The 25,721-nt window shown below is 39.0% G+C and overlaps 2 protein-coding genes across 8 annotated transcripts in view; one reads left to right on the top strand and one right to left on the bottom strand.

Annotated features, from left to right (window-relative positions):
• STXBP5L (syntaxin binding protein 5L) overlaps window positions 1-3,879 on the top strand; it is a 221,634-nt gene extending 217,755 nt beyond the window's left edge. For all 7 annotated transcript variants that reach the window (XM_070406280.1, XM_070406286.1, XM_070406282.1 and 4 more), the window contains one exon: window positions 114-3,879. In XM_070406280.1, the coding sequence (XP_070262381.1) occupies window positions 114-155 (42 nt within the window). In that variant the 3' untranslated portion in view covers window positions 156-3,879. The remainder of the gene's footprint in view (window positions 1-113) is intronic.
• A 15,458-nt stretch (window positions 3,880-19,337) lies between these two features.
• The window catches only part of POLQ (DNA polymerase theta), a 103,691-nt gene continuing 97,307 nt past the window's right edge, over window positions 19,338-25,721 (bottom strand). Inside the window, exons 28-30 of the mRNA XM_070403571.1 lie at window positions 23,384-23,537; window positions 20,762-20,877; window positions 19,338-20,304 (exon numbers count right to left, since the gene is read on the bottom strand). Coding sequence (XP_070259672.1) covers window positions 20,191-20,304; window positions 20,762-20,877; window positions 23,384-23,537 — 384 coding nt within the window. The 3' untranslated portion in view covers window positions 19,338-20,190. The remainder of the gene's footprint in view (window positions 20,305-20,761; window positions 20,878-23,383; window positions 23,538-25,721) is intronic.

The raw sequence follows: 25,721 nt of genomic DNA on the forward strand, positions 1-25,721 counted from the left end.
AAGTTTTAAGATTTACTGAGATATTCATGATTAACTCAATATAAGCTTGCTTGCTTAAAACTTTTTAAGATTTTTTTTTTAACATCTCACGGTGACTATTTTTTTCTTTGCAGTTAATGCTGAAATATAAGGATAAGAAATGGTACCAATTCTAAACTTCTAAAGAAGCTGTGACTGCTTTGAGAAACCATTATTCAGGGAAACCAAATTTAATTCCCAGCATCACTATTCAACTGCTAGAAGCCAGTTTCTTCTACAAAATGTCCATTACAGTCCATCTGAAGTTGTCATAAGAGAGACTTATCAGAGACACTGTACAACCGAAAGGCTGGAACCCTGGCTAGAATCCCAAGGTATGGCTGCATTTGCCGTTTCCCACGTGGAATGGAGCTATCGTCTTGGCATGTCATTTGCTAAGGATTTACATTTAGGAACTACGGGGAGTCCTCCTGATTTGAAAAAATCCTGTACAAACAAAAGCATTAATGCGCTTAATGAAAAAAAATCTTTGCATGATAAATTAACATCTTAAGAGGAAAAGAAAAAAAGCATGTTGTGACAGAAGAAAAAAAGATTAATGGTAAACTATTTTTATAAATTGGGCCACATCCGGCAATTTTAAAAATCTGCATTAGAAGTTATCAGTGCATTTCTAGTACATTTACCATACAACTGAAAAGGGAGAGAAAACAAAACCAAAGTTTCCTTCTCATCCACAACTTCCATTAGACTAAAACATTACTGAATTCTGGTGGCAAGCGTCTGATTAACATTCCTCTCGCTCCATAATATGATCATTCACAGTTCTTGGTCATAATCAAGTATTGCCAATACAGTAAATTATTTCTAACACAATTATTTCCATTTCTATCACTTTCAGAACAAGTTGCTATTTTTAGTCACAAACTATGCAGGGTTGGGACACCGCAAAGCATTTTTCAGCTGGTTTTGCTCTGCAGGGGAGCTGACTGATAGGTTTGGGAAACTAGACTGACTCTAGGAACAATGCAGTTAGCTTTGAGGACTGATTTCACACACTCTGGTTTCAGTTTCTAAAGTGGTATATTCTTAATGCTCCATTTGTATCCTTGTCTGCCAATTACACAGTATATTACTGTTCATACCCAGGGGTGTGGGGAGGGGGTCTTCAATCCAAAGGTGCTCTTGCAGCCGGACACTCACAGACCAACCTGGTCATTCTCTTCAGCATGATTCAGTAAAACCTCAGTTAATGTTTTGGGAAAGGAATTCTGATTTATTACATTTCTGATTAACAAGGGCTTTCATTAGAAAATAATTTTGGTTCAATACTTATTATTGAAAATCTTTATAAAATATAGTGGTGTTTTTGCTACCTTAGTCACCATTATGCACAACAGAAACACATAGAGAGTTTAATGATACAAAACCAATAATTCTGTCATCCATTAGACTAAATAATATAGAGGGTTAGTGTCAATAGATACCAAATACCTATTCCTTATTTAAAAATGTCTTCAACATGAAATAAAGACTATCCTTCACATGACAAAAGGCATCTATCATAACTCAACAGATGACAACTGGAGGCAAAACAAAACAAGCACACCTGCTGTCATTATTTAACATGAGTCTGGAAGTCAGAAGTCCCAGAAGTGAGTAAATGCAGATTCTAAAAAAAAAATTAATGGGTTTGGCTTATTTAATTTTGATTAATCAAGATCTTACGAGATATACATTTGTGTTTTAAGAATTCTGCATTTTCCTGAAGTCAGGTTCTTTAAAGAGCCAAAAATAGTATTTCTTGGGTTTTTTTAAAAAGATTTTTTAAAATCTTTAGTGCATTTGAACTGGCACTTCCTTTAAATGTTCTTAGCCATTTTGAGAAGAGCCAAGATGATTGAAAGAGTCAGCTAATGTATGCCAGGATAGCGTTTCTCAGACTCCTTGAATTTGCCCGATATCTCATAAAAGCCTCTCCACAAAGCTCTCCAGATTCCTGTGAACAGTTAGGGTAACAAAACCTGACTTCAAAATGCAACACGATACATAAAATTATATAGTAAAAATGTTAAAGAAACTTGAGACCAGGATTTGGGAAACATTGGTAGTCAAGTTGCAGTGCACTATTTATACCATCTCGTTCAAGGACCCAGTTTTCTGAACAGATACTTTATCATTTCTATATTTTTTTAAAAAAACTTTAAAAACTACAATATTAGTTTATTTTAGGAACAATGAAATTCAGTCCAAAGTGGCATTAAGGACAGTATCTCTGAAGTCCCCAATAAGATCTGATTTAACTTGGTCTAGCTCGGGTGTCTCAGCCATGGCACTGTTCACTGACTCTTCATTGTGGGGACTGACCTTTGCACCTTAGGATGTTCAACAGCAGCCCTGGTCTCTTCCCACCAGATGCCAGTAGCAACCCCTGAGTAATAACAATCAAAAACGTCTCCAGCCATTGCCAAAATTGCTCCCAATTGAGAGCCACTGTTCTATACAAGGACAGGTTAAGTGTGAATATGTAATATATGTCTAGTATAAAATTAAACATCACAAGTGCACAGTGTCTTAACAAGATAAATTATTTTACCCAGAATTATATGTGTGGTTCATATGCAATAAAATCCTATTTTGGAGAGAGCTTATATGAATCAGTAAAAAAATAACAGTTACAGAATATTTTAAAGCCTACAGAGAAAATACCAAAAAAGGACAGCATAGCATTTCACAGTAGAAGTGCTTAAAACTCTGGCTTTAATGAATAGATAAAAAGTCTCTAATTAGCACAATTGGAAGTAAACAGGTGCTTCTGAAATGCTTGAAAAGAACAGGTTCTTTTTAAATTAATCTTTCAATATTGTTTTTATAAACCCTCACATAATGTAAGGGTAACTTTATCCCACAAACTCCTGATTAGTGGAATACAAATTAATGAGGTTTTACTGTATCAAAATTTTTATAATGCAAAGAGATAGCAATAACAAGAATCTAATGTGGATGTGATTTTCTCTTTGAACATTTCTGTTGCACTCACCTTAGCACACGTGTGTGCATGCGCTCATGCGCACACACACATACACACACACACACACACACACAGCGTCAGCATCAGCATCATTATCTTTGGCAAATGAGTATTATTGATCCATGTAATTCTTTATATCTCTCATAACTGTGTAAATGTCTTGCCTCTGTCTTAGTACATAAGAAAAATACTCCTGATAACTTGGACAATGATAGAGAAAATGACTCTGAGCCTTAGGTGTCATCAAAATTATATTCTATCTGCTAAGGTGGCATTGGAAAATAAGGCTTGCAAACCACAGCCTCTCCAAGTTGCCCTCCTGTCCCTCTGACTCCTTTCTTGTTATCCCAGGAGAAAATGGGCCTTTGCACTCCATTCATCATTGGGAACCTAGACGTGTTTGTTTTTCTGGTTCTAATAAGCAATAATTCTTATCATGAAATAATCCATTTATCCTGGAGTTTGGAGGGAAGGATAACTGATTTATCTTTTATTTTAATCTTCCACAAAAGCAGTACTACCGATTTTGCTTCCTACACGTCTCTGAGACCCAGATTTAGTGCCCCATTCACCATCAGGGTCATTGTCTGACTAACTTTGGAAGGACAGTGGCAGAACTGAATGAGATGTTTTCCGGTAATTCAGTCACAGACATTTTTCAAATCTTTTCTATAGCCTTTGAATGATGCTCAAGCTAATAAATCAGTATCCAGGTCTCTAGTCCTCAAAGATCTTACAGGATTGATTAGAAGGGAACAAGTTTACTGCTGGGGTCATTTTATGTGACCCATGTGACTAAAGGTACCATCTACTGCTATCTGCATAAAGGAGAACCTCGACTTTGAAAAAGGAAAACATATATATATATATAAAGAAAATTAAGATTAGCTCTTTGAGATACTTGGTTATAAAATGTTTGGCAGAGGGAAAAGGAAGAGGGTCTAGAAAAGTAAACTAAAAATGTTCTCCTTGGTTTGGGATCATTGGGACAACCAGGAGCAAACCTGTGTGGTTACAGCTGCCTCTGTGGGAAGACAAGGTAACTTGACCACTTGTGCCAGAGTAGTCAGACATTCCTATGCTCTTTGCATCCGGAGAGGAACATGAGGGCCTTCACAGCTTCCTCACCTCTGTCCTTTATAGCCTCAGCCTCATTTTTGACTAGATACTACGTCACATTCACACTGGCCCACGTGCTAGAAACACTTGCCAGTAAGTTGTGTATTTGGATGCCACCATCCCTGGGAGCTTGGATGTCACATAACAGGTTTAGTGTATATATTTGCAGACAACATAACCCTGAAAAGATGAAAGGCAGAATAGGTAAGGTCTGACTTGGGAAAAGAAGAGGAAGTGCCAATTGGGGTAGGGTGGGGAGGGACATGGAAGCCAGAGTGTAGGGAGTGATTCTTAACCTTGGCTGGACATAAGAATCACCTAAGGAGCTTTTAAAATTCCCAATTATATTGAAATCTCTCAGAGTGGGAACCAAACATCAGTATTTTTTAAAGCCCTCAGGTGGTTTCAATGTCCAGCCAAGGTTGACCACCACTGCTTCATGGCCAACTAAGGAAGACACTTTTGTCTACCTTGGTTGGTTTCCAAGCCCCACTTCCAAGGGGCCAGGGAAGGCAAGATGTAGAAGATACGGTATTAGCTGGATTGATATTCATTTTGTGTCACGACCCAAAACAAATGTTTTGTGCAAATTTCTGACCAGCCAGTGATCCACTAACTCTTAGCTCTTGTGATTTTCTCCTATGAGACTTGGCCAGTAATTATTCCCATTCAAACATCTAGGTTTTGATTATCTTATACCTGGGACATCACAAAACATCAGAAATATGAGAAAATCAACAACATGTAAAGCTATGTGGAAAACTAATTCTCAATAGTTTCATAGTGGAAATGCTCAAAACAATCTTACTAAATCAGGTCCAAATTTATTACCCATTCATTGCTTGGAGGAGATATGGGTACCAGGTACCTGTACTGCTATAGGTGTATTTTATTGGACTTGGGTTTAGCAAGAAGGGAGAACAACTCTTCCTTTTTTATTGTTAGCTCTGAGGGTCACTTGGATCCATTTTCTTAGTAACTGGACATGCATTTCAAGGGAGAAGAAGGCCTATAACTCACTATCTGGCCTCCAATGCCCTGAAAGAGTGCTTTCACCTCCAAAAAGGGAGAGTCCGCCTATCCAAGGCAACAATACTCAGTGAGAAAACTCACGAGACTTCTCTCCTCTCATACTGCTCCCCCGAGTACTGGCCCACCCTTCTCAGCTGCAAAGTCAGAGAATAAACTAGGTGATGGTTATGGACAAGTGTACACAGGATCAAAATCTCTAATAAACTATAATTTTTAGTACTTAATTATGTGATGTTTTATTCTAGGAAATAAGAAACAGATGATATCATTGATGTATCTTTCTTTCATCTTCAGAATTTTTGCATCTTTTCAGAAAATGACAAAATACTATTTTTCTGTTTCACTCAGCAATTGTGACTATACTTAAAATTCTTGTAGTCTGTAGAGATATCAATAAAATTGTATATGTTTGTACATAGATGCTCTCTTATGTTATGATGTGATGAACTACTAATGACTTTTGCCAAGACTAAATATGGACAGCGGTAAGACCCTCATTTGCAACACCGTGAACCATAGTTTTACAAGTATAATTATTTTTAAAAGGCAGGGAGATGGGTAGGGGAGCAATGTACATCATATATATTTGAACTAAAAAAAAAACAAAGGAACAAAACAAAATACAAATTCCCTAAACTCCAAAAGGGTAGAAGCCATTTAAATTATCATCAAATTGGGAGATATGTAACTTTTTATTGGAAGATTTTGCAGATAATTTTTGAGGATGTTGACTGTTTTCACCTTTGGTGAACCCCAAGTTAAACCTTAGCTTGGTTGGAGTGCAGGGAATAAACTGAGGCTGAATGAGATGTACTTAGGGCATTCAAACCTTACTCCCTCACTTCCTTTAAAGCTCACTTTAAAAATAAGCTATTGTGAGCTTATACCACCACCTAGTGGTTATAATGAACATTCATTAACGCAGCACCTCCAAAAGTCCCCTAGAAAGTGCACACTCCTCCTCTGGCTTTCATCTGCACAGTCAATGCCTCTTCAGGTACTTTCTTTATACTGTTACCTACACTGTGGCATTAGCCAGCCCATTATATTCCTCCAAAAGCTGTCTAATTATTTCAGGAAAAGTTTCCCATCACCACAATTTCCCTCCTACTTTTTGTTCCATATTAAAAAGAAGAAAACAAAAACAAGAAGCTAACCCTAGGCTAAAAAGTGCTTTTTGATTAAAAGTACAAATATAAAGACAGACACAATAAAATCCAAATGCCCAAGTTTCCCTTCAATAATTTTCTTAAAGGATCCATTTACCACACTCACTCTCCACGTACCTACATCCAGTAGTTGGAGCAGGGCCCTGTGGTCCTCACTTGCTAACTCAGCCTCACCCAGGCAGGGGCTCCCTTGGGGTTCTCTATCATGCCCTGGCCCCTGAGTCAAACTGCTCAGCATCTTGATGTCATCGCTTTTTCATGAGAATTTTTTCTTTTAATATGTCATTTTTATAATCTTTTATCTTTGACTTTTGAACTTTGTTTTAAAGGCCTTTCCATCTACATAATAATAAACATTTTCTTACATCTTCTTCACTTTCATAGATTTATTTTTTATATCAGTCTTTTAATACATCTGGAATTTTGGTATAGGGATCTAGCTTGACCTTTTGACAAAAGGATAACATATCACTACACCTCTATTTTTGCATGACTCACCTTTTCACCACTAATTTGAAAGGATATTTTTACATAGACACACATATGTCTGTTTCCTAAATTCTCAAGTAATCCCTTTGTCTATTTCTGTGTCCTTATCAAACTGTTAATTATATCTTTAAAATATGTCCTAATATGTGATAGATATCTTTGATCTTTTTCAAGTTTGATAGGTATTGATTTTTTTCTCTCTAGGTGCATTTTAGGATATTATTGATCTTTTAAAAAATCCCTGTTGAAAATTTTATTGAAATTATAGTAAATTTATAGGTTAATAATGATTTTTTTTCTTCCTTTAGCACTTCCTTTAGCATATCTTAACCCTTTTTTCACAACCATTTTCCTTTATGTTGATAATTTGCCTTCACAAAGTTTTTCAAGTTGCATGTCTAGAGTATTTCAAATGTCATCAGCATCAATATTTCCACAGACAGCTATTTCTTCTAAAACTCTATGTTCGATTTAAATTTCACTTATAGAGGCACCATTTTCCTCTTCTCTGATGTACTTGCATCTTATTTCACCAATTTTTTTCTTTTGCTTACCCATTTTTTTGTAAAATGCCACAGATTTGACACTGGGAGACATGAGTCAATACTGCTGCATGCTTTATTGCCTGTGTGCAAAGTGAATGAGGAGTGTGTGGTTACTAATCATAGATAGACTTTGAAAGAAGTGAGGTAACTGGTAATTGATCATGATGCATGTACTAGTTTTCTACTAATGCAAACAAATTACTACAAACTTACTGGCTTAAAACGGTAATAACTGAGATGGTCACTAAGATGGCGACATAGGTCATTCCTAACTTCACTCCCTGTCACAAGAAGAACTAACAAACTGCTCATGAACAAGACACCACTGAAAAAAATCCTAGAAGACAGGGGTGCGGCTGAAGGGTAAGAGGGGCAGCTACCCACTAACCGCACTGCGGCTTCCCCAGGCCTGCACCGCACCGCCCCACACCGAGAGGTCTCTCCCGAGCCTGAGGTTCCTCCAGGAGGATGAGAGAGCCCAGGGTGGACATCGAGCATGTGGGTCCCTTCTTGGGAGAACCACCATGGTCTTGCATCATTACGATCTCTGTGGGATCTGCACATGGGAACCTGCCAGGCTTGTCCACTGGGAATCAGATTGTGACAGAAGGGGGTTGGGGCTCGGAACAACCAGAGCTCAGCTCTTGGCAGACCAAGGTCCTATCTACAAAGCCCAAGGGAAGCAGTCTCAACCAGAGGCTTTGCTGATCTGCACAGCCAAGAGAGTGGTGTAGTTTGACCAGGGAACTTAGTGGGGTACAGGTCTGCCTCACTCGGGACCTCAAATAAAGAGCCTTTCTGCCCCTGGAGACTGGTTTCCCCCCATCCCCACACACAAAGACACACTTTCCCCCAACCAGTCTGGGCAGGGAAGCTGAGTCATCCCATCGCTCAGTGTATATCCAGGCCCCACCCAGCCAGAAAGGCTGGCCAGAACACCTGGACACTGTGTAGCCTAGCAACACTGGAGCAGGCAGACCTCATGGTCTGCAGAGCAAAGGCAGTGGCACAGTTCTGCCAGGTGACTTGGGGCACAGGTCAGCTTGAATCAGGACCACAAAGAACCTTGCAGGCCTTGGGGCTGGTTGCCCCACTATGCTCAGGCAGGGGAACTGACTCAGAGCCCCAACCCACTGATGAGTATGGCTCCTGGTTCTGCCCTACCTGCCCTACCAAAAGGCCTTCGTGGAACACCTGGGATGCTGCTTGCAGCCAGCTCTGTTGCTCCACCTGGGAGCTAATGCATAGCCTGCCCACTGCTAAGCATGGCTCCCAGCCCTGCCTGATAGGAAGTCTGGCCTTAATACCTGGAAAGCTATGTAGCCCAGAGAACAAACACAAGACCCCAAACACAGAGTCCTGGCAGCCATGGAGCCAGCTCTGTCACTCCACCTGGGCAGGGGAGCTAATGCTTAGCTTCACCCACTGCTGAGGGTGCTTCCAGCCCCACCCACCCTGGAAGCCTGGCCTGAGCACCTAGGCCAGTGATGGTGAACCTTTTGAGCTCGGTGTGTCAGCATTTTGATAAAACCTAACTTAACTTTGGTGCCGTGTCACATATAGAAATTTTTTGACATTTGCAACCATAGTAAAACAAAGATTTATATTTTTGATATTTATTTTATATATTTAAATGCCATTTAACAAAGAAAAATCAACCAAAAAAATGAGTTCACGTGTCACCTCTGACACGCGTGTCATAGGTTCGCCATCACTGACCTAGGCGATGGTTTGGCACAGCAGCATTTAAGCAGAGAGCCCAGCCAGCACCTCTGCCCATCTAGCAGACAAATTGACAACTTTGTCTAGCCAGAGAGTTTGGTGCACAAATATGCATAATTAGCTCCTCAAACAAGAGACGTGTCGGCCATGGCAACTGTCCTCCAAGCCCACCAGGGAAAACTAATCCATAACCCTGTCCACTGCTGAATAACACTTCCAACCCTGCTAACCAGGAAACCTAGCCAGAGCTCCTGGGAATCTCACCCTGCAGCCCTGATTACAGCAGCACTTGAGTGAAGAGCCTGACTGGTGGCTCTGCATTTGCAATGCTAACAGTGGCCCAGTCCGTCCTGGTCCATGCAGGTTTGCCTGATTTGATTCCCAAACAAGAGCTTTCCCAGCCCTGGGGCCTGTTTGGGGCACTATTCAGGCAGGTAAACTAATTCCTAGCCCCCTGCTATAATAGCCTTCACACACTCCAACCAGCCCCACCCCAACCAGGAACCTAACCAGAGCAGATGAAAAACTGCACAGCACATCCTACAACCCTACAGTGGCACTTGAAAAGACAACTAGCCTGGGGCTATCTCCATCTTCAAAGTAAAACTGGTGGCCTCATCTGGCCAGAAAATTTAGTGCACAGTCTAGCCTGATTTGGGTCCTCAAAGGATGAGCAGTGCAGATCTTAGGCTCGTCTGCTGCCCCCAGAACAGAGAAGCTAATTCATAACCACGCCTATTGCTGAGTACAGTTCCCAGACTCAATTGTCCAGAGGACCCAGGCAACCACGGAACCCATTCTACAGCCTTGCTGGAGCAGGGAACCAAGCCAGGTGTTCTATCCAACTTTTCTCAGCCAGCAGCACCCCTCTCCAACGTCAGTGGCCTTTCCCCACAATAGACCTTGATAGCAAACCCCACAAGCCCAATGACATTACCAGCTGACTCGTCCAGAACACCAAGCCAAGCAGACTGGTAAAGAACTATCTGTACCAAAGTAAACATGTGAAGTCTGGAAAAGGGAATTGCTTACTCAAATGCAGAGAAACCAACATAGAAAATCAAGGATCACAAAAAAATCAGGTAAATAGAACACTACCAAAGGAAACTAATAAAGCTCCAATAACTGATCCTAAAGAAATGAAGAACACATAAAGAATTCAGAATAACCCTCTTTATATTCAGAATATATCAAAATACAAAAAGGGTTATATTCTTTAAGAAGTTTAAATTACAAGAACACACAGACAACTGAACAAAATAAGGAAAACAATGTATGAACAAAATGAGTTTAACAAAGAAATAGAAACATTAAAAAACCCCACAGAACTACAAACAGAAATCCTAGAGCTGACAAATACAATGACTGTACTGAAGAATTCAACAGGGAGCTCCAACAACAGAGTCAACCACGCAAAAGAAAGAATCAGTTACCTGGAGGACAGGGCATTTGAAATTATCTAGAGGAGCAAAAAAGAAAAAAGTGTGAAGAAAGGCTATGGGACTTAAGGGATACAATAAAAAAAAAATAAAAAAAAACCCCACAATGTTTACAAGAGAAGAGAAAGGGACAAGAGAAGAGAAAGGGACAGAAAGTATATATTTAAAGCAATATGACTGAAACCTTTCCAAACCTGGAAAGAGACATGAACATCCACATCCAAAGAACCCCAAATAGGTTAACCTGAAATGGGCTACATTGAGACACATTATAATTAAATGGTCATAAGTCAACGATGAAGAAAGATTTTGAGAGTAGCAAGAGAATATACAAGTTACATACAAAGAAGCCCCCATGAGACTATGGACGGATTTCTCAATGGAAACTTTTCAGATCAGGAAAAAATTTGGATAATATATTAAAAATATTGTGTATGTGGGGGGGAGGGGACTTGTCAACCAAGAATTCTACAACTGGTAAAGCTGTCCTTCAGAAATAAAAAAGCCCTAACTGGTTTGGCTTAGTGGACAGAGCGTCGGCCTGCGGACTGAAAGGTCCCAGATTCGATTCCGGTCAAGGGCATGTACCTTGGTTGCGGGCACATCCCCAGTAGGGGATGTGCAGGAGGCAGCTGGTCAATGTTTCTCTCTCATCGATGTTTCTAACTCTCTATCCCTCTCCCTTCCTCTCTGTAAAAAATCAATAAAATATATTTTTTAAAAAAGAAATAAAAAGATAAAGATTTTCCTGAACAAACAAAAGCTTGAGGGAGTTCATCACCACCAGACCTACCTTACAAAAGATGCTAATTGGGAGTTCTTTGAGTGGAAGCAAAAGGATGCCAATTAGTGTCATAAAAATATAAGAAGGTAGCAGAAAAGTCAATGGAAATGGTAAATATATATATATATATATATATATATATATATATTCTAATATAGTAATGGAGGTAACCCATTTACAACTCTAGTTTAAAAATTAATATAATAAATGTAGAAACCATAACTACAATAATTTGTTAATGGATGTACAATATAAAAAATATGTAAACTGTAACATCAATAACCTAAAATGTGAGGGGAAGGAGCAATAAAAGTGTAAAGTTTAGGAATGTTACAGTAGTTCAGTTGTTATCAGTTTAATATAGGGTATGATCATTTTGAGATATTTTATGTAAGTTTCATGGTAACGATAAGGGAAAAACCTGTAAGTAATTACACAAAACATGATAAAGAAGTCAAAGCATACTACACTCAGAATATATCAAAATACAAAAAATACAGCAGGATAAGAACTAAGGAACAGTGGCTCCACAAAACAACCAGAAAACAATTAACAATGACAATAATAATCTCTTACCTACCAAAAATTACTTTAATGTAAATGGTTTTAATTCTCCTATCAAAAACATAGGATGGCTGAAATGGATTAAAAAACAAGATCCAATTATATGCTGCCTACAAGATACTCACGTTAGCCTTAAAGAGACAGGCATAGGCTGAGAGTAAAAATATTTCAAGCAAATTGTAACCAATAAAAAGAAGGGGTAGCTATACTTATATCAGGCAAAATATACTTTAAAGTAAAAATGGTAAAAAGAGACAAAGAATAAAAAAGCTCAGTCCATCAAGAGGGTATAACAATTGTAAATATTTATATACCCAACAGGGAAGCATCTATATATATAAAACAAAAACTAACAGAATGGAAATGAGAAATAAAAAATAAACAAAATAACAGTTGGAGACTTTCATACCCCACTCTCAACAATGGATAGATTATTCAGACACAGAATCAATACGGAAACAACAGATTTGAATAATGCTATAGACCGAATGGACCAGATATAGAGAACATTCTATCCAACAACAGAATACACATTCTTCTAAAGCACAAGAGGAACATTTTCTAGGACAGACCATAGGTTAGGCCACAAACAAGCCTTAGCAAATTCAAAAAGACTGAAGTCATATTAAGTATCTTCTCTAACCATAAACTAGAAATCAATAACAGGAGAAAAACTGGAAAATTCCCAAATACATTGAAATTAAACCACACTTTCGTGAACAGCCAATGGATTAAAGAAAAAATTAAAAGGGAAGTAAAAGTATATTGAGACAAACAAAAATAAAAACACTACATATCAAAACTTGTAGGATGCCATGAAAGCAGTGCTAGGAGGGAAGTTCACAGCAATAAATACCCACATTAAGAAACAAGAAAGATCTCAAATCATCAACTTAATTCCATAGCTCAAGAAAATGGAAAAATAACCCCAAAGTTAGCAAAACAAAGAAAATAACAAAAAAATTAGAGAAGAAATGAAATAGAGAACAAGAAAACAATATAAAAGATAAGCAAAACTAAGAATTGTTCTTTAAAAAGATGAACAAAATTGACAAATCTTTAACTACACTAACCAATGAAAAAAAGAGTACCCAAATCAACAAAATTGTAAATGAAAAGAAAGAACATTACAACTGATACGAGAGAAACACAAAGGATCATAAGAGGCTACTAAGTACTATCAAGGGAACAACTAACTATACTCCAACAAACTGGACAACCTAGTAGAAATGGAAAAATTATTAGAAACACACAACTTTCCAAGACTAACTCAAGAAGAAATAGAAAATTTGAACAGAGCAATTACTAGTAAGGAGATTGAAGCAGTAATCAAAAACCTCCCTAAAAACAAAAGCCCAGGAACAGATGGCTTCACTGATGAATTTTACCAAACATTTACAGAAGAATTAACACCAGTCATTTCAAACTCTTCCCAAAAAAACCTAGAGGAGGGCATACTCCCAAGCTCATTTTATGAGGACAGCACTACACTGACACCAAAGCCAGAAAGGACACTACAAGAAAAAAACAATTATAGGCCAATATCCTGATGAAAATAGATGTAAAAAACATGATTAAAATACAAGCAAACCAAATTCAACTGCACATTAAAAGGATCATTCACCACAATTAAGTGGGATTTATCCCTGGAAAGCAAGAATGATTTAACATACGTAAATCAATAAATGTGATACATCACATTAACAGACTGAAAGATAAAAAGTCATGCCCGGTTGGTGTGGCTCAGTGGTTGAGTGTTGACCTATGAACCAGGACATCACAGTTCGATTTCTGATCAGGATCAGGACACATGTCCTGGTTTTGGCCTCAATCTTTAGTAGGGGGTGCACTGGAGGCAGCCAATCAATGATTCTCTCATCATTGATGTTTTTTGTTTTTTAAAAAATATATATATTTTATTGATTTTTTTTATGGAGAGGAAGGAAGAGGAATAGAGAGTTAGAAACATCGATGAGAGAGAAACATCGATCAGCTGCCTCCTGCACACCCCGCACTGGGGATGTGCCCACAACCAAGGTACACGCCCTTGATCAGAATCAAACCTGGGACTCTTCAGTCTGCAGGCTGACTCTCTATCCACTGAGCCAAACCGGTTACGGCTCATCACTGATGTTTTAATCTCTTTCTCCCTCTACCTTCTTCTCTGAAATCAATAAAAATATTTTTTAAAAGATGGATTAAAAGTATCATCTGAACAGATACAGAAAAAGCATTTGACAAAATTTAATAATAAAAATTCTCAACAAATTAGGTATAGAAAGAACGTACCGCAACATAATCCATACCACATATTATAAGTCCAGAGCTAACATCACAATCAATGGTGAAAGGTTGAAAGCTTTTCCTCTAAACTCAGGAATAAGAAAAGGTGCCCATTCTCACCACTCCTATTCAACATAGTACTAGGAGTCCTAGCCAGAGCAATCAGGAAAGAAAATGAAATAAAAAGCATCCAAATTGGAAAGGGAGAAATAAAATGTATCTATTTGCAGATGACATAATTTTATGTTTAGGAAATCCTAGAGTCCACCAAAAAATTGTTAAAACTAATCCATAAATTCGGCGAAGTTGCAGAATACAAAATTAACAAACAAGAATCAGTAGTATGTCTATATGCCAATAATAAATTATCTGATAAAGAAAATGCTCCCTTATACAATAGCATCAAAAAACAACTTGGGAATAAATTTAAGCAAGGAGGGGAAAGATCCCTATACTGAAAACTACAAAACACTTATGAAAGAAATAAAAGAAAACACACACACACACACACACACACACACAAATGGAAAGGCATCCTGTGTTCATGGATTTGAAGAATGAATACTGTTAAAATGTCCATAATACCTAGAGTCATCTATAGACTCAATGCAATCCTATCCAGTGGCATTTTTTCAGAAGTAGAAAAAACAATCCTATAATTTATATGGAACTACAAAAGACCCCAAATAGCCAAAGCAAACCTAAGAAGAAAAAAGCAGGAGGCATTACACTTTCTGACTTCAAGCTATCTTATAAAGCTCTAGTAGTCAAAACAGCGTGATGTTGGCAGAAGAACAGATGTACAGACCAATGAAACAGAATCAAGAGCCCAGAAGTAAACTCACACATACACAGTCAATATTTGACAAGGGAGCCAAGGATATATTCAACAGAGAAGAGACAGTCTTTTCAATAAATGGTGCTGGGAAACTTGGATATTCACATGCAACAGAATAAAACTAGACCCCTTTCTTACGCCAGTCACAAAACTTAATCCAAAATAGATTAAAGACTTAAAAATCAGACCTGAATCATAACACTCTTAGAAGAAAACAGGGGAAAAGCTCCTTGACATTGGTCTTGGTAATGATATTTTAGATATGATATCTAAAACACAAGCAGCAAAATAAAAAATAAATAAGTGGGAATATATCACACTGAAAAGCTTCTGCACAGCAAAATAAACAATCAACATAATGAAAAGATAACCTATGAAATGGGAAAGAAATTTTTGCAAACCTTATATCTGACAAGGGGTTAATATCCAAAATGTAAAAAGAACTTATATGTCTCAAAAGCATGGCTCCCAAAACAAATTTTAAAAATGGGATCTGGATAGACATGTTTCCAAAGCTATACAACTGGCCAACAGGCACATGAAAAGGTCCTCTCCATCACTAATCATTATGGAAGTGCATATCAAAATCACAATGAGATATCACCTCACATATGTTAGAATAGGTATTGTCAAAAAGACAAAAAAAAAATAACAAGTGTAGGTGAGGATGTGGAGAAAAACTAATCCTTGTGCACTATTGGTGGGGATGTAAATTAGTGCAGTCATTATAGTAAATATATGGAGATTCTTCAAAAAATTGAAAATTGAACTACCAAATGATGCAGCATTTCCACTTCTGGGTAAATATCTGAAAGGAAAACACTTATCCAAGAGATAGCTACATTCCCACGTTCACAGCAGCCTTATTGACAATAGCCCAGACATGTTAACATCCCAGGTGTCTGTCAGTGGGTAAAAAGAAATTTTGGAACTTATATACAATAGAATATTTACAGCCATAAAGATGGAGGAAATCCTGCCACTTGCTACAACATGGACGTGCATCATCTTGCACCATGGATGGGCATTACGTTAAATGAAATAAGTCAGAGAAAGACAAATATAGACAGTGGGGCCTTGACTTACGAGTGTCCCGACTAACGAGTTTTTCGAGATATGAGCCGTCTCTCAGCTGATTTTTTGCTTTGAGTTCTGAGCTAAAATTCAGGTTACGAGCCAGCTTCAGATAACCCACCGCTAGTTGGCGCAGCGAACGTCACAGTGAACGCCACAACATCAGCCCAGCATCACGTGTCTCACTCGTTCACTTTTTGATTTGACATACGAGTAATTTGAGTTATGAGCTCCGTCACGGAACGAATTAAACTCGTAAGTCAAGGCCCCACTGTAGTCTAATCTTAAAAAAACAAAAACAAAAAAAACTCACCCTGGCCGGTGTGCTCAATGGCACACTGAAGGGTCTCCAGTTTGATTCCCTGTTAAAGGCACCTACCTGGGTTGCAGTTTGCTCCCCAACAGGGGAGCATGCAAGAGGCAACCACTCGATGTGTCTCTCTCACATTAATGTTCCTCTCTCTCCCTCTCTCTCTCTCTCTCTCTCCCTCCCTCCCTCCCTTCCACTCTCTCTGATAAAACAAAGGGAAAATATATCCTCAGGTGAGGATTAAAAACAACAAAAATAGATCAGATTTGTGGTTCCCAGAGGCAGGGGTGAGGAATGGAGTATGGGGGAATTGAAGGAAGGTGGTCAAAAGGTACAAACTTCCTGCTATAAGATAAATAAGTACTAAGGATGTAATGTACAACATGATCACACTAATAAACACACTGGATTGTATATTCAAAAGTTGCTAAGATAGCAAGTCCTAAAACTTCTCATTACAAGAAAAAAAGTTTTTCTTTTTTTTCATATCTATATGAGATGATGAATGTTAAACTTATTGTGGTAATTATTTCACAATATATGTGAATCAAGCCATGCTGTACACAAATTTATCCAGTGCTGTAATGTCAATTATATCTCATTAAAACTTGAAAAACAACATAAACGATCTTAACACTCTGGAGGTCAGCAATCCAATATGCTTTTATTAGACTAAAATCAAGATGTGGACTGGGCTCTGCCCTTCTGGAGGACCTGGGGGAGTCCCCATTTCATTCCACTGCCTTTTCCAGCTTCTAGAGGCTGCCTGGATTCCTTGGCTCATGGCCCCTTCTTACATCTTTAAAGTCAGCAGTGTAGCATCTTCAAATCTTAATCTGACTCTGTTTCTGTAGTCACTTCTCCTCTTCTGACTCTGACCATCTGCCTCCTCTTATAAGGCCCCTTGTGTGTGCTTTCCTATGTAATAAAAGGGTAATGTGCAAATTGACCCTAACAGTGGAACGACTGGTCGCTATGACGTGCACTGACCACCAGGGGGCAGATGATGCTCAATGCAGGAGCTGCCCCCTGGTGGTCAGTGTGCTCCCACAGGAGGAGCTCAGCTCAGGCACAAGGTGGGCTGATGGCTGCGAGTACAGCGGCGGTTCCCGCCTCCTTGGCAGCACTAAGGATGTCTGACTGCCAGCTTAGTCCGATCCCCCAGGGAGCAGGCCTAAGCCAGCAGGTGGACATTCCCTGAGGGGTCCCAGACTGCGAGAGGGCACAGGCTGGGCTGAGGGAACCCCTCCTCTCCCGAGTGCACGAATTTTTGTGCACCGGGACTCTAGTTTTTAAATATTTAAAAATATTTTTATTAATTTCAGAGAGGAAGGGAGAGAAATAGAAACATCAATGATGAGAGAGAATCACTGATCAGCTGCCTCCTGCACGCCCCCAACTAGGGATTGAGCCCAAAACCCAGACATGTGCCATGACCAGGAATCGAACTGTGACCTCCTGGTTCATAGGTTGACGCTCAACCACTGAGTCATGCTGGCCAGGCAAGGCTCCTTGTGTTTGCATTGGAACCACCCAGGTAATCTCCCCATCTCAAGATCTCTCTACTAAATCACATCAGCAATGTCATTATACATATCAATATGTAATATACCATGTTCACAGGTCTTAGGAATTAGAATGTGGACATCTATTATTTACACAGTGATTTGTGTCTCAAAGAGCTCCCAATGAAGTTTGAACTTTTTGCAATTACTCAGTTACTATACCTTGGTAACTCAAATTTGAAATGTGTTGTAGGGGCACTAGTGTTATTTAAATAAACCATGATTACTGGAATTCGTGTATAACTGAATGATGCAAAGCAAGGGCTACTTGTTTTAAGTCCAGTTAATAGGTCAAAAGGATGAGAAGATGCATGTGATTGCCCTAGCTGGTTTGGCTCCATGGGTAGAGTGTTGGCCCATGGACTGAAAGGTCCCAGGTTCAATTCCAGTCAAGGGCACATACTTCTGTTGCAGGCTTGATCCTTAGCCGAGGTCAGGGTGCATGCAGGAGGCAAACAATTGACATATCTCTCTCACATCGATGTTTCTCTCTCTGTGTCTCTCCCCTTCCCTTCCATTCTCTCTAAAAAAATCAATGGAAAAATATCCTCAGGTAAGTGAGGATTAACCAAAAAATAAAGAAGATGCATGTGACTACACATGCAGGACCATGGCTATAGAACATGAGGTGGAAGTGACCTATATATCTGCACTCATATTTGAAGAACACTCATAAGTAAATAGATTGACCTTTCTCTTGGGCTGGATCTCAAGGCCACCAGAATACTGACAGCACGATAGCTTGTCTCTCTGAAAAACATGGTACAGGTGAATATGGAAACCTTAAGAAATAATGACAGAAGTTCCCTCTTCCCTCTGCCATCTTCTGCCCGATCCCCCTCCCCCAAAAATACATGTCTGAGGCTCTTGTGCACTAATATCCAATTACTGACAGTGTATCACACTTTGTTTATAAAGCAACTGTCTTTTTAAAAATTTCTGATTAATAAACATAAAAGAGCTCTTTTGAGTCAAACCGGTTTGGCTCAGTGGATAGAGTGTCGGCCTGTGGACTGAAAGGTCCCTGGTTCGATTCTGGTCAAGGGCATGTACCTTGGTTGCGGGCACATCCCCAGTAGAAGGTGTGCAGGAGGCAGCTGGTCGATGTTTCTCTCTCATCGATGTTTCTGGCTCTCGATCCCTCTCCCTTCCTCTCTGTAAAAAATCAATAAAATATATTTTTTAAAAAGAGCTCTTTTGATAACTGATTGAGGACATAATTAACATTTCCTATGTTTATAGAGTTGAGTAAACTACAGAATAAGTAATAAATATGTAAATATTTAAACTACAGAATAATAAGTAAATATGGGACACTGGTTTCTGATACTCTTAGACCAAACACAATTTAAAACTGAATTACTGTTAGGAAGTTTCTCATAAATACATTTTATTTTAACATAAAATGGTCAGTTATACATCTCTGACTGGGATTATTAAAGTACAATCTTACAGGGTGGGGATTCTAACAATGCCACAAACACAGACACACACTAAGAGCTAACAAGAGGGTTTTTCCTGCTCTGGCCGTATTATATTAACCTGCAATACAGACATCTGCTCTTACAGGACAGGATATCTCTTCAAGAGGTAGAGCTTATTTTATACCTAAGTGCTGCAAACACATTCCCTGCATGAACTGAGGAGAAGAAAGGAAGAAAAAAAGCATTTTATGAAAATCCAATTCCTTGACTGCATCCAGATCAAGTCTTACCACTTTATAAAATTCGTTATTAGCCAATGCTATTGAAAAATACTACTTGAGTAGTCTTAAATTGATATTGGAGAAAGGTCACACACAAGGCCTAACCCTGGTGGCATACGTGAAATCAGATCCTGATGTGCCTGTGGCTCCTGTTGGGAGTCTGAGTCACAATTGTCTGAGTCCTGGCAAGGCCGGAAATACCCCTGAGGCAGCGGCTCCATCTTTCTCATGCTCCATCCAGACGGTGAGGACCCAAAGTGCTAAGTGCGTATTTCGAGCTTGTGTGCCGAACCTGATTAGAGCCACAGTAAATGATAAGAGGCAATTTCACAGATACTCTTTGAGAGTGAATAGAGTCATTGAACTACAGAGAATAAACTCTCATACACATTTTGAAACTCCCATATAGAATTACTGTCCTGAGTCCATCAGGACTTGAGGGTTTCTGTTTTCATGGAGCAGGTGAAAGGTAATCTCTGTTCTTTCCAGGTACTGGTACCTGCACAGGCTTCCCTCTCAGGAGGCCTGAACCAGCTGTATGTTCACACATCAAAGTCCTTCAGCTCTCCCCAGCTGGCACCTATTTTCACTTTCACTTTCAGTTTCACAGAAAGCTTTAAGGCATTTTCCATTTCATGCTTGACAATCTGAGCAACCTAGGGGTGGGGGTGAGGGGATAAAAAAGAGGTCAACAAACTCTCTGCCTAATCAAAGAATGTTTCCCAGCCTACCCACCGAGATAACAGGCCAGACTGGAGCTCTTCACCTGGTGCTTGGAAGTGACTTCGGAAGAGCCAGGCATCCCAAGTCTGCACTGACCAGCAGGAGCCCTGCCGGTTTCAGCTAGAATGCTTGGAGCTTTGAAACCCTCAGGACTAGACTCCAGATTCTCATCCCACTTCTCCCAGACAAAAACATCCCTGCGCCAGGAATTTCTTTAACAATAGGATGACACTGTGCACTCTTAGTTCTTTCTAAACCCTTAAGGACCCAACATTGATGTAGCCATCGGAGGGCTGGGGAAGAGTTCCAGAAACCTCATGCACCTTAGCCTGACCCGTACAGCGCCTGAAGGTTCAATAGAATGGAAAACGGAAAACACTGTAAAAATACCTGAAATACATCTTCTTCTGCCACTTCATACAAGAGTTCATCATGGAGTTGAAGGATGAAGAAGCCTCCTCTGATTGGGCGGAACATCCCTTGCAGTTTTCTCTTTGGTAACAATCCTACCCCATGGAAAAAAAGTAGCAAACTGATAAGTATGTCATTTTGCCATAGGATAATTTTTATTTTTTATTTTTTTAGAGATCTTGAGAAACTGGAAAATTTTAATTACGAGATTAAAACACATAAGATTTAGAACTACCAGGGAACTAATTACTTGCTGGCTGCTACCAAGCACAACTATTAGGTAAACTAAAACCCCATCAACTTCCTCCCAGAAAGGAGGAGTCTAACAAAGAAGCCAGTAAATGAAGTTTGAAGAAATCTGTTCAAAACTCTGGTTTAATTTATTTCTCGGATACATCTTCTCCTTCCATGGAGTCCCCACTACAGCTTCTCTGAGTAAAAACACCAGAGCAGTATGGGGCCTGATTCCTGCTCCAGCAAAGTGATCTGGTGTTGTCATTAGGCGGTGTTTTCTAAGAAGGACACTTGCTGCTCTATTTTTATGGCCAGAAGTGTCACTATAGTAGAACTGGTGCCTCCCCAATTGGACCCCATACTCTAGACAAGTAATTCCAAACCTCGGGTCCAAATGTGGACTTCAGAGTGTGTGTGAACTCCTTGGCAGTGGATGTAAGAGTCTATGTCTACATTTTTCTGGGGAGATGATCTATAAAACCCATGACTCCAAAAATGGTTATCAATCACTTATTCTAGACTTAGCTACTATTTCCTAACCAGCTGGGCCTGGTGCTATAGATTATGCCCCTCTGATCACTAAAATAAGGTTCAACATTAATACCTTTAAAGCAACTACCTTTGTTTGCCCTTATGTTTGCAGTCCTTCCTTTCTGCCATACAATTTCCTACTTATCCTTCAGGACAGCACAAGTAGCTTACCATCTCCTTCAATACCCAGTGCTTCCCTCAGAGTTCATTAGCTGTCACTATCTGCAGCCCACGTTTCCCCACAGGTGGCTCTCAAAGGTAAGAGAACAAATGCAGATGAGGCCATGGCAGGCTGCCTCACACCAGGCTGCAGAGGCTGTGCATCTGTTTGCCAGTTTGGCTGACATCTGAAGTGCCCCACTGGGCCCCACTTATCTCACAGCATTAGCTGTCCAGATGCTCTGGCTTTTCTGCTTTCTGATCACCATACCTTTGTCCTCTTCATTTCCCTTGGGTACTTGGCTTCTGACCCAGAATGCATGATCCTCCTGTTCCCTGTGTGGTCTGTTTCCTCAGGTTCAGCTCCCTTTGATCCCCCTGACCTGCTACTACTTTTCACCCAGCACAGTACCATGAAGTCATCCTCAGTTACATACCTACTTTGCCTCCCACTCATTCTAAAGGCTGTTAATGTCTACATCCTCACTTTGACACTGCATCACTCTGCTGTGGAGAGTTGTGCAAATATTTCAGTCAGGGCCCTATCCTCCCATCCTTTCCTTAAATGTTAACATAGGTTGATAACCTTGATTTCTAAACCCTTCAAAGCACATAGTACAGTGTTATTACCCAAATATTTCTCTCTCTCCCTCTCTCTCTCTCTCTCTGTATGTTTGCCAACATACATACTCCCACACATAAAATGTTGAATGATCAGCCTTACATATTTTGGGGGGCATTGAAGACAATTAAACTAAAAAATCCTAATTTGATGGGCAAATAGGTTTTTTTATATCTATGTATTTTTATATATAAGTGAACATATTTTTATATAACTGGCTGTATTATTCTCTATAATATATATGTTTCTTCTAAAAATAGCAAATTCCATCGTCAAGAACTGATCTATACCTTTTCTGCCCTATCTCAAGCAGTTTATCCTTCCCCTTTATGCCTGAAACCTTCTTAACTTCTTTCCAGGAAAATTTAAACATGGCTGCAGTCATAGTTTGATAATCTCAGTGACCATGAAATGGTATTTAGAGCAGAAGGATGGACATGAGACAAAGAGAGAAGGGAAAGTTCTATGTACTTGTTAAAACAAGAAATAATCTATCCAAGCAATAAGGAGAGCACTTAGGGAAAATATTTTGAGAACAACAGTAAGAAAAGATGACATTATTGGCAAAGAAATATATGTGATAAGGAGGTGAGCTTAGTGTATATTCCCAGACTTTAGAGAACAAGGAAGGTCATGAGTAGGTAAAATCAACATACTCTTCTGTTGTGCTCTGAGGACCACAGTGGATCGCCGAGACCCTTTCAAAGCATCTACAAAGTCAAAGTATTTTCTTAACAACATGCAGAGGTTATTTTCCCTCATAATGTTTTTTTATTATTCATTGAGCATTAAGTAATACTAGATTATGAAATAATCAACATATACAATATCATATGTAGCATTATCTTTTAAAGAAACTTGAAAATGCAATTTAGTAGATATAACCCACATAAACAAAAGGTCTTTGGATTCTTAATAATTCTAAGAGTGTAAAGACAAATTGAGACCAAAATGTTGGAGAACTGCTGAGAAATAATATATAAAATACATCTCCTTTTCATTCCTGATGCAATAAATCTCACCATGCTATAGCAGGGCCTCACTTATGAACAAACCTGTTCTGTCACCTTGGAGCATAACCTCCCGATGACCATGGGATTTGAAGATTGACTGGAAGGTCTCTAATTGCTTCTGAATGTTAACTGTGGCTATTTTCACAATATCAGCCGCCGAACCTTGGACTGTTGTGTTGATAGCCTGACGCTCAGCCTATAAAAAACAATAACAGGCTCTCGTCAGACACACAACATGGTTTCATACCTGCTTTTAGCACCCAGATCAGTGCTTACATCTGCAACCAGACTGGAAATCTGGGCCAAGAAATCACCGATTAAGCAGCATCTAAGAACAATAACAGGAATGATCAGGGCTCCAGACTTTGGGCTGTCATCCTCATGATAAACAGAAAGTCAGACTGCTTCTGTTTAGAAATATTTAACAGTCAGGAACCAAAAACTGTACCACACTTAGAATATACTTAGTAGCTCAAATTTATTTTATTTTATAAATATGTATCATCAATGTTACAATGTTACAGCTGTTCTAAAGTTCACTCTAAAGAACCTATATTTCAAAATAACTCATATTAATCCTAAATAGACATAAGTAGAATGTCATTCTTTGTGATGTGAGTTGGAATGTTCCAAGTACATCCCCCATATCCTGGGCCTCTTGGTTGTATGTAGTTTGCCCCTGGCAGGTCTGCAGCCCTTGGGTATGAAACAGAGCTTTTTATGGGCTGCTAGGATAATTCTTAGGTGTTAGTGCAAACGCAGATCTTAGCTCCCTACATGTTAAGTTAGAACGCCCTTAAATGATTGCTGCCATGAGCTCTTGGCAGGCAGCCATAGCTGCTAAAAGCGATCATCCTGGGGCAGAGGGATGAGGTCTGGGTTAATATCCAAAGTATAACCTATCCATGAATATAGTTCCTGTTGTCCCAAAAGTTCTCAGTAAATGGAAAGAGTCTCCTTGCAGGAGGGATCTATGTAACTTGAGAGGTGTTCTCCAGTTCCCTGTCTCCTGGGTACACTTAACTCCTAGCGCATTAAATACCTGCTAAAGAGACAGACTTTTTTAAAAAAATTAAATTTTCTTTTGCCAAATGTTGATGAATCCACCGTAAACTCAATCGGTTATCACTGTTTAAAGAGGGACTGAATTTCAGCGTCCTACTGACCCCTCCCCTGGTTGAAACTTCAGGTGGTGTGCTGTGTTATTATTACTACTTGTTGCTTTTCTCTGTGAAGTTACACAGGCCCGCCCATTGCCATGTAATTTAAAGTGTTTTTCACGCTAAAAGGATGACCTTGACTTGTTTTGGCCAATGAACTGTGAGTGATAATGACGTGCAGCGCAAGTAAGAAGGTTTGAAAACTATCCGACAATGTCATTGAAAGGCCTGTCCCAGGGAGGGATTCTTCCTTTATTCTGGATTCCAGAGTGAAGAACATATGGAGCAGAACCACAGTCAACCCAGAGCCCAACTATAATGTGAATTTAAAATAAAACTGCTTATTATATAAGCCACTGAAATTTTGGGGTTGTATTCACTGACCTATGCAAGGAAAACTATGACTAAAATATATACTTCACTCTCATGGTATTGTACTTCCTTGATTCTCTTCCAAAATAAGAAAAGTTAGCAATCTTAGCTTTGTGTCCAACAATTCAAGTCCCTTTATGACCAGGGCTTTTCATAGGCATAAAAAAATACAGGTTTCTGATCATGGGAGATCAGGTCATTAGAACCAACCATCTGACTGATAAGAACTGGAAAAGCTGAAATGACTTTTTTTTTGCAGATAATAACTGTGTAGATAGAATATCTAAAACTATCTATAGATAAATTATTAGAACTAATATGTAATACTTGCAACGTTTCTAGCCAAAAGAACAACAATAAAAACAATTATATGTCTTTGTGTGAGCAGCCACATGTTAGGAAATGTAAAAAAGGAAGGAAAAGAATAATTTAAAAAAAGATGCCATTTGCAACAGAATTAAGACTTTTCAAATACCTAGCTGTAAATCTAATAAGAAACATATACAATCTCTTCCCCAAAACTACACAATGTTATTGAGAGAATTTAACAAGACTTAAAGACCTAAATAAATGAACAAATAGATCATGTTCATGGGTTGAAAATTTATAAATATGCCCATGTCCATATTAATCCCATCTTCATTTATGAATCAAGGCAGTCGAAAAAAACCCCAAAAACAACTCAACAGGGTTCTGTGTTTATGTGGAAATTTACAAGCTGCTTCTACAATTTATATGGAAATGCAAAGAATCAAGAATAGGCAAATATTTGAGGAAGAAAAGAACAAGGTAAGAAAACTTTGCCATATATCAAGACACCTTACAAAGCAGCATATCTAAGGCAGTGT

Source organism: Myotis yumanensis, unplaced genomic scaffold, assembly GCF_028538775.1.
Source record: "Myotis yumanensis isolate MYYU_CA2020_CCGP unplaced genomic scaffold, mMyoYum1.0.hap1 SCAF_2, whole genome shotgun sequence".
NCBI lineage: Eukaryota > Metazoa > Chordata > Mammalia > Chiroptera > Vespertilionidae > Myotis > Myotis yumanensis.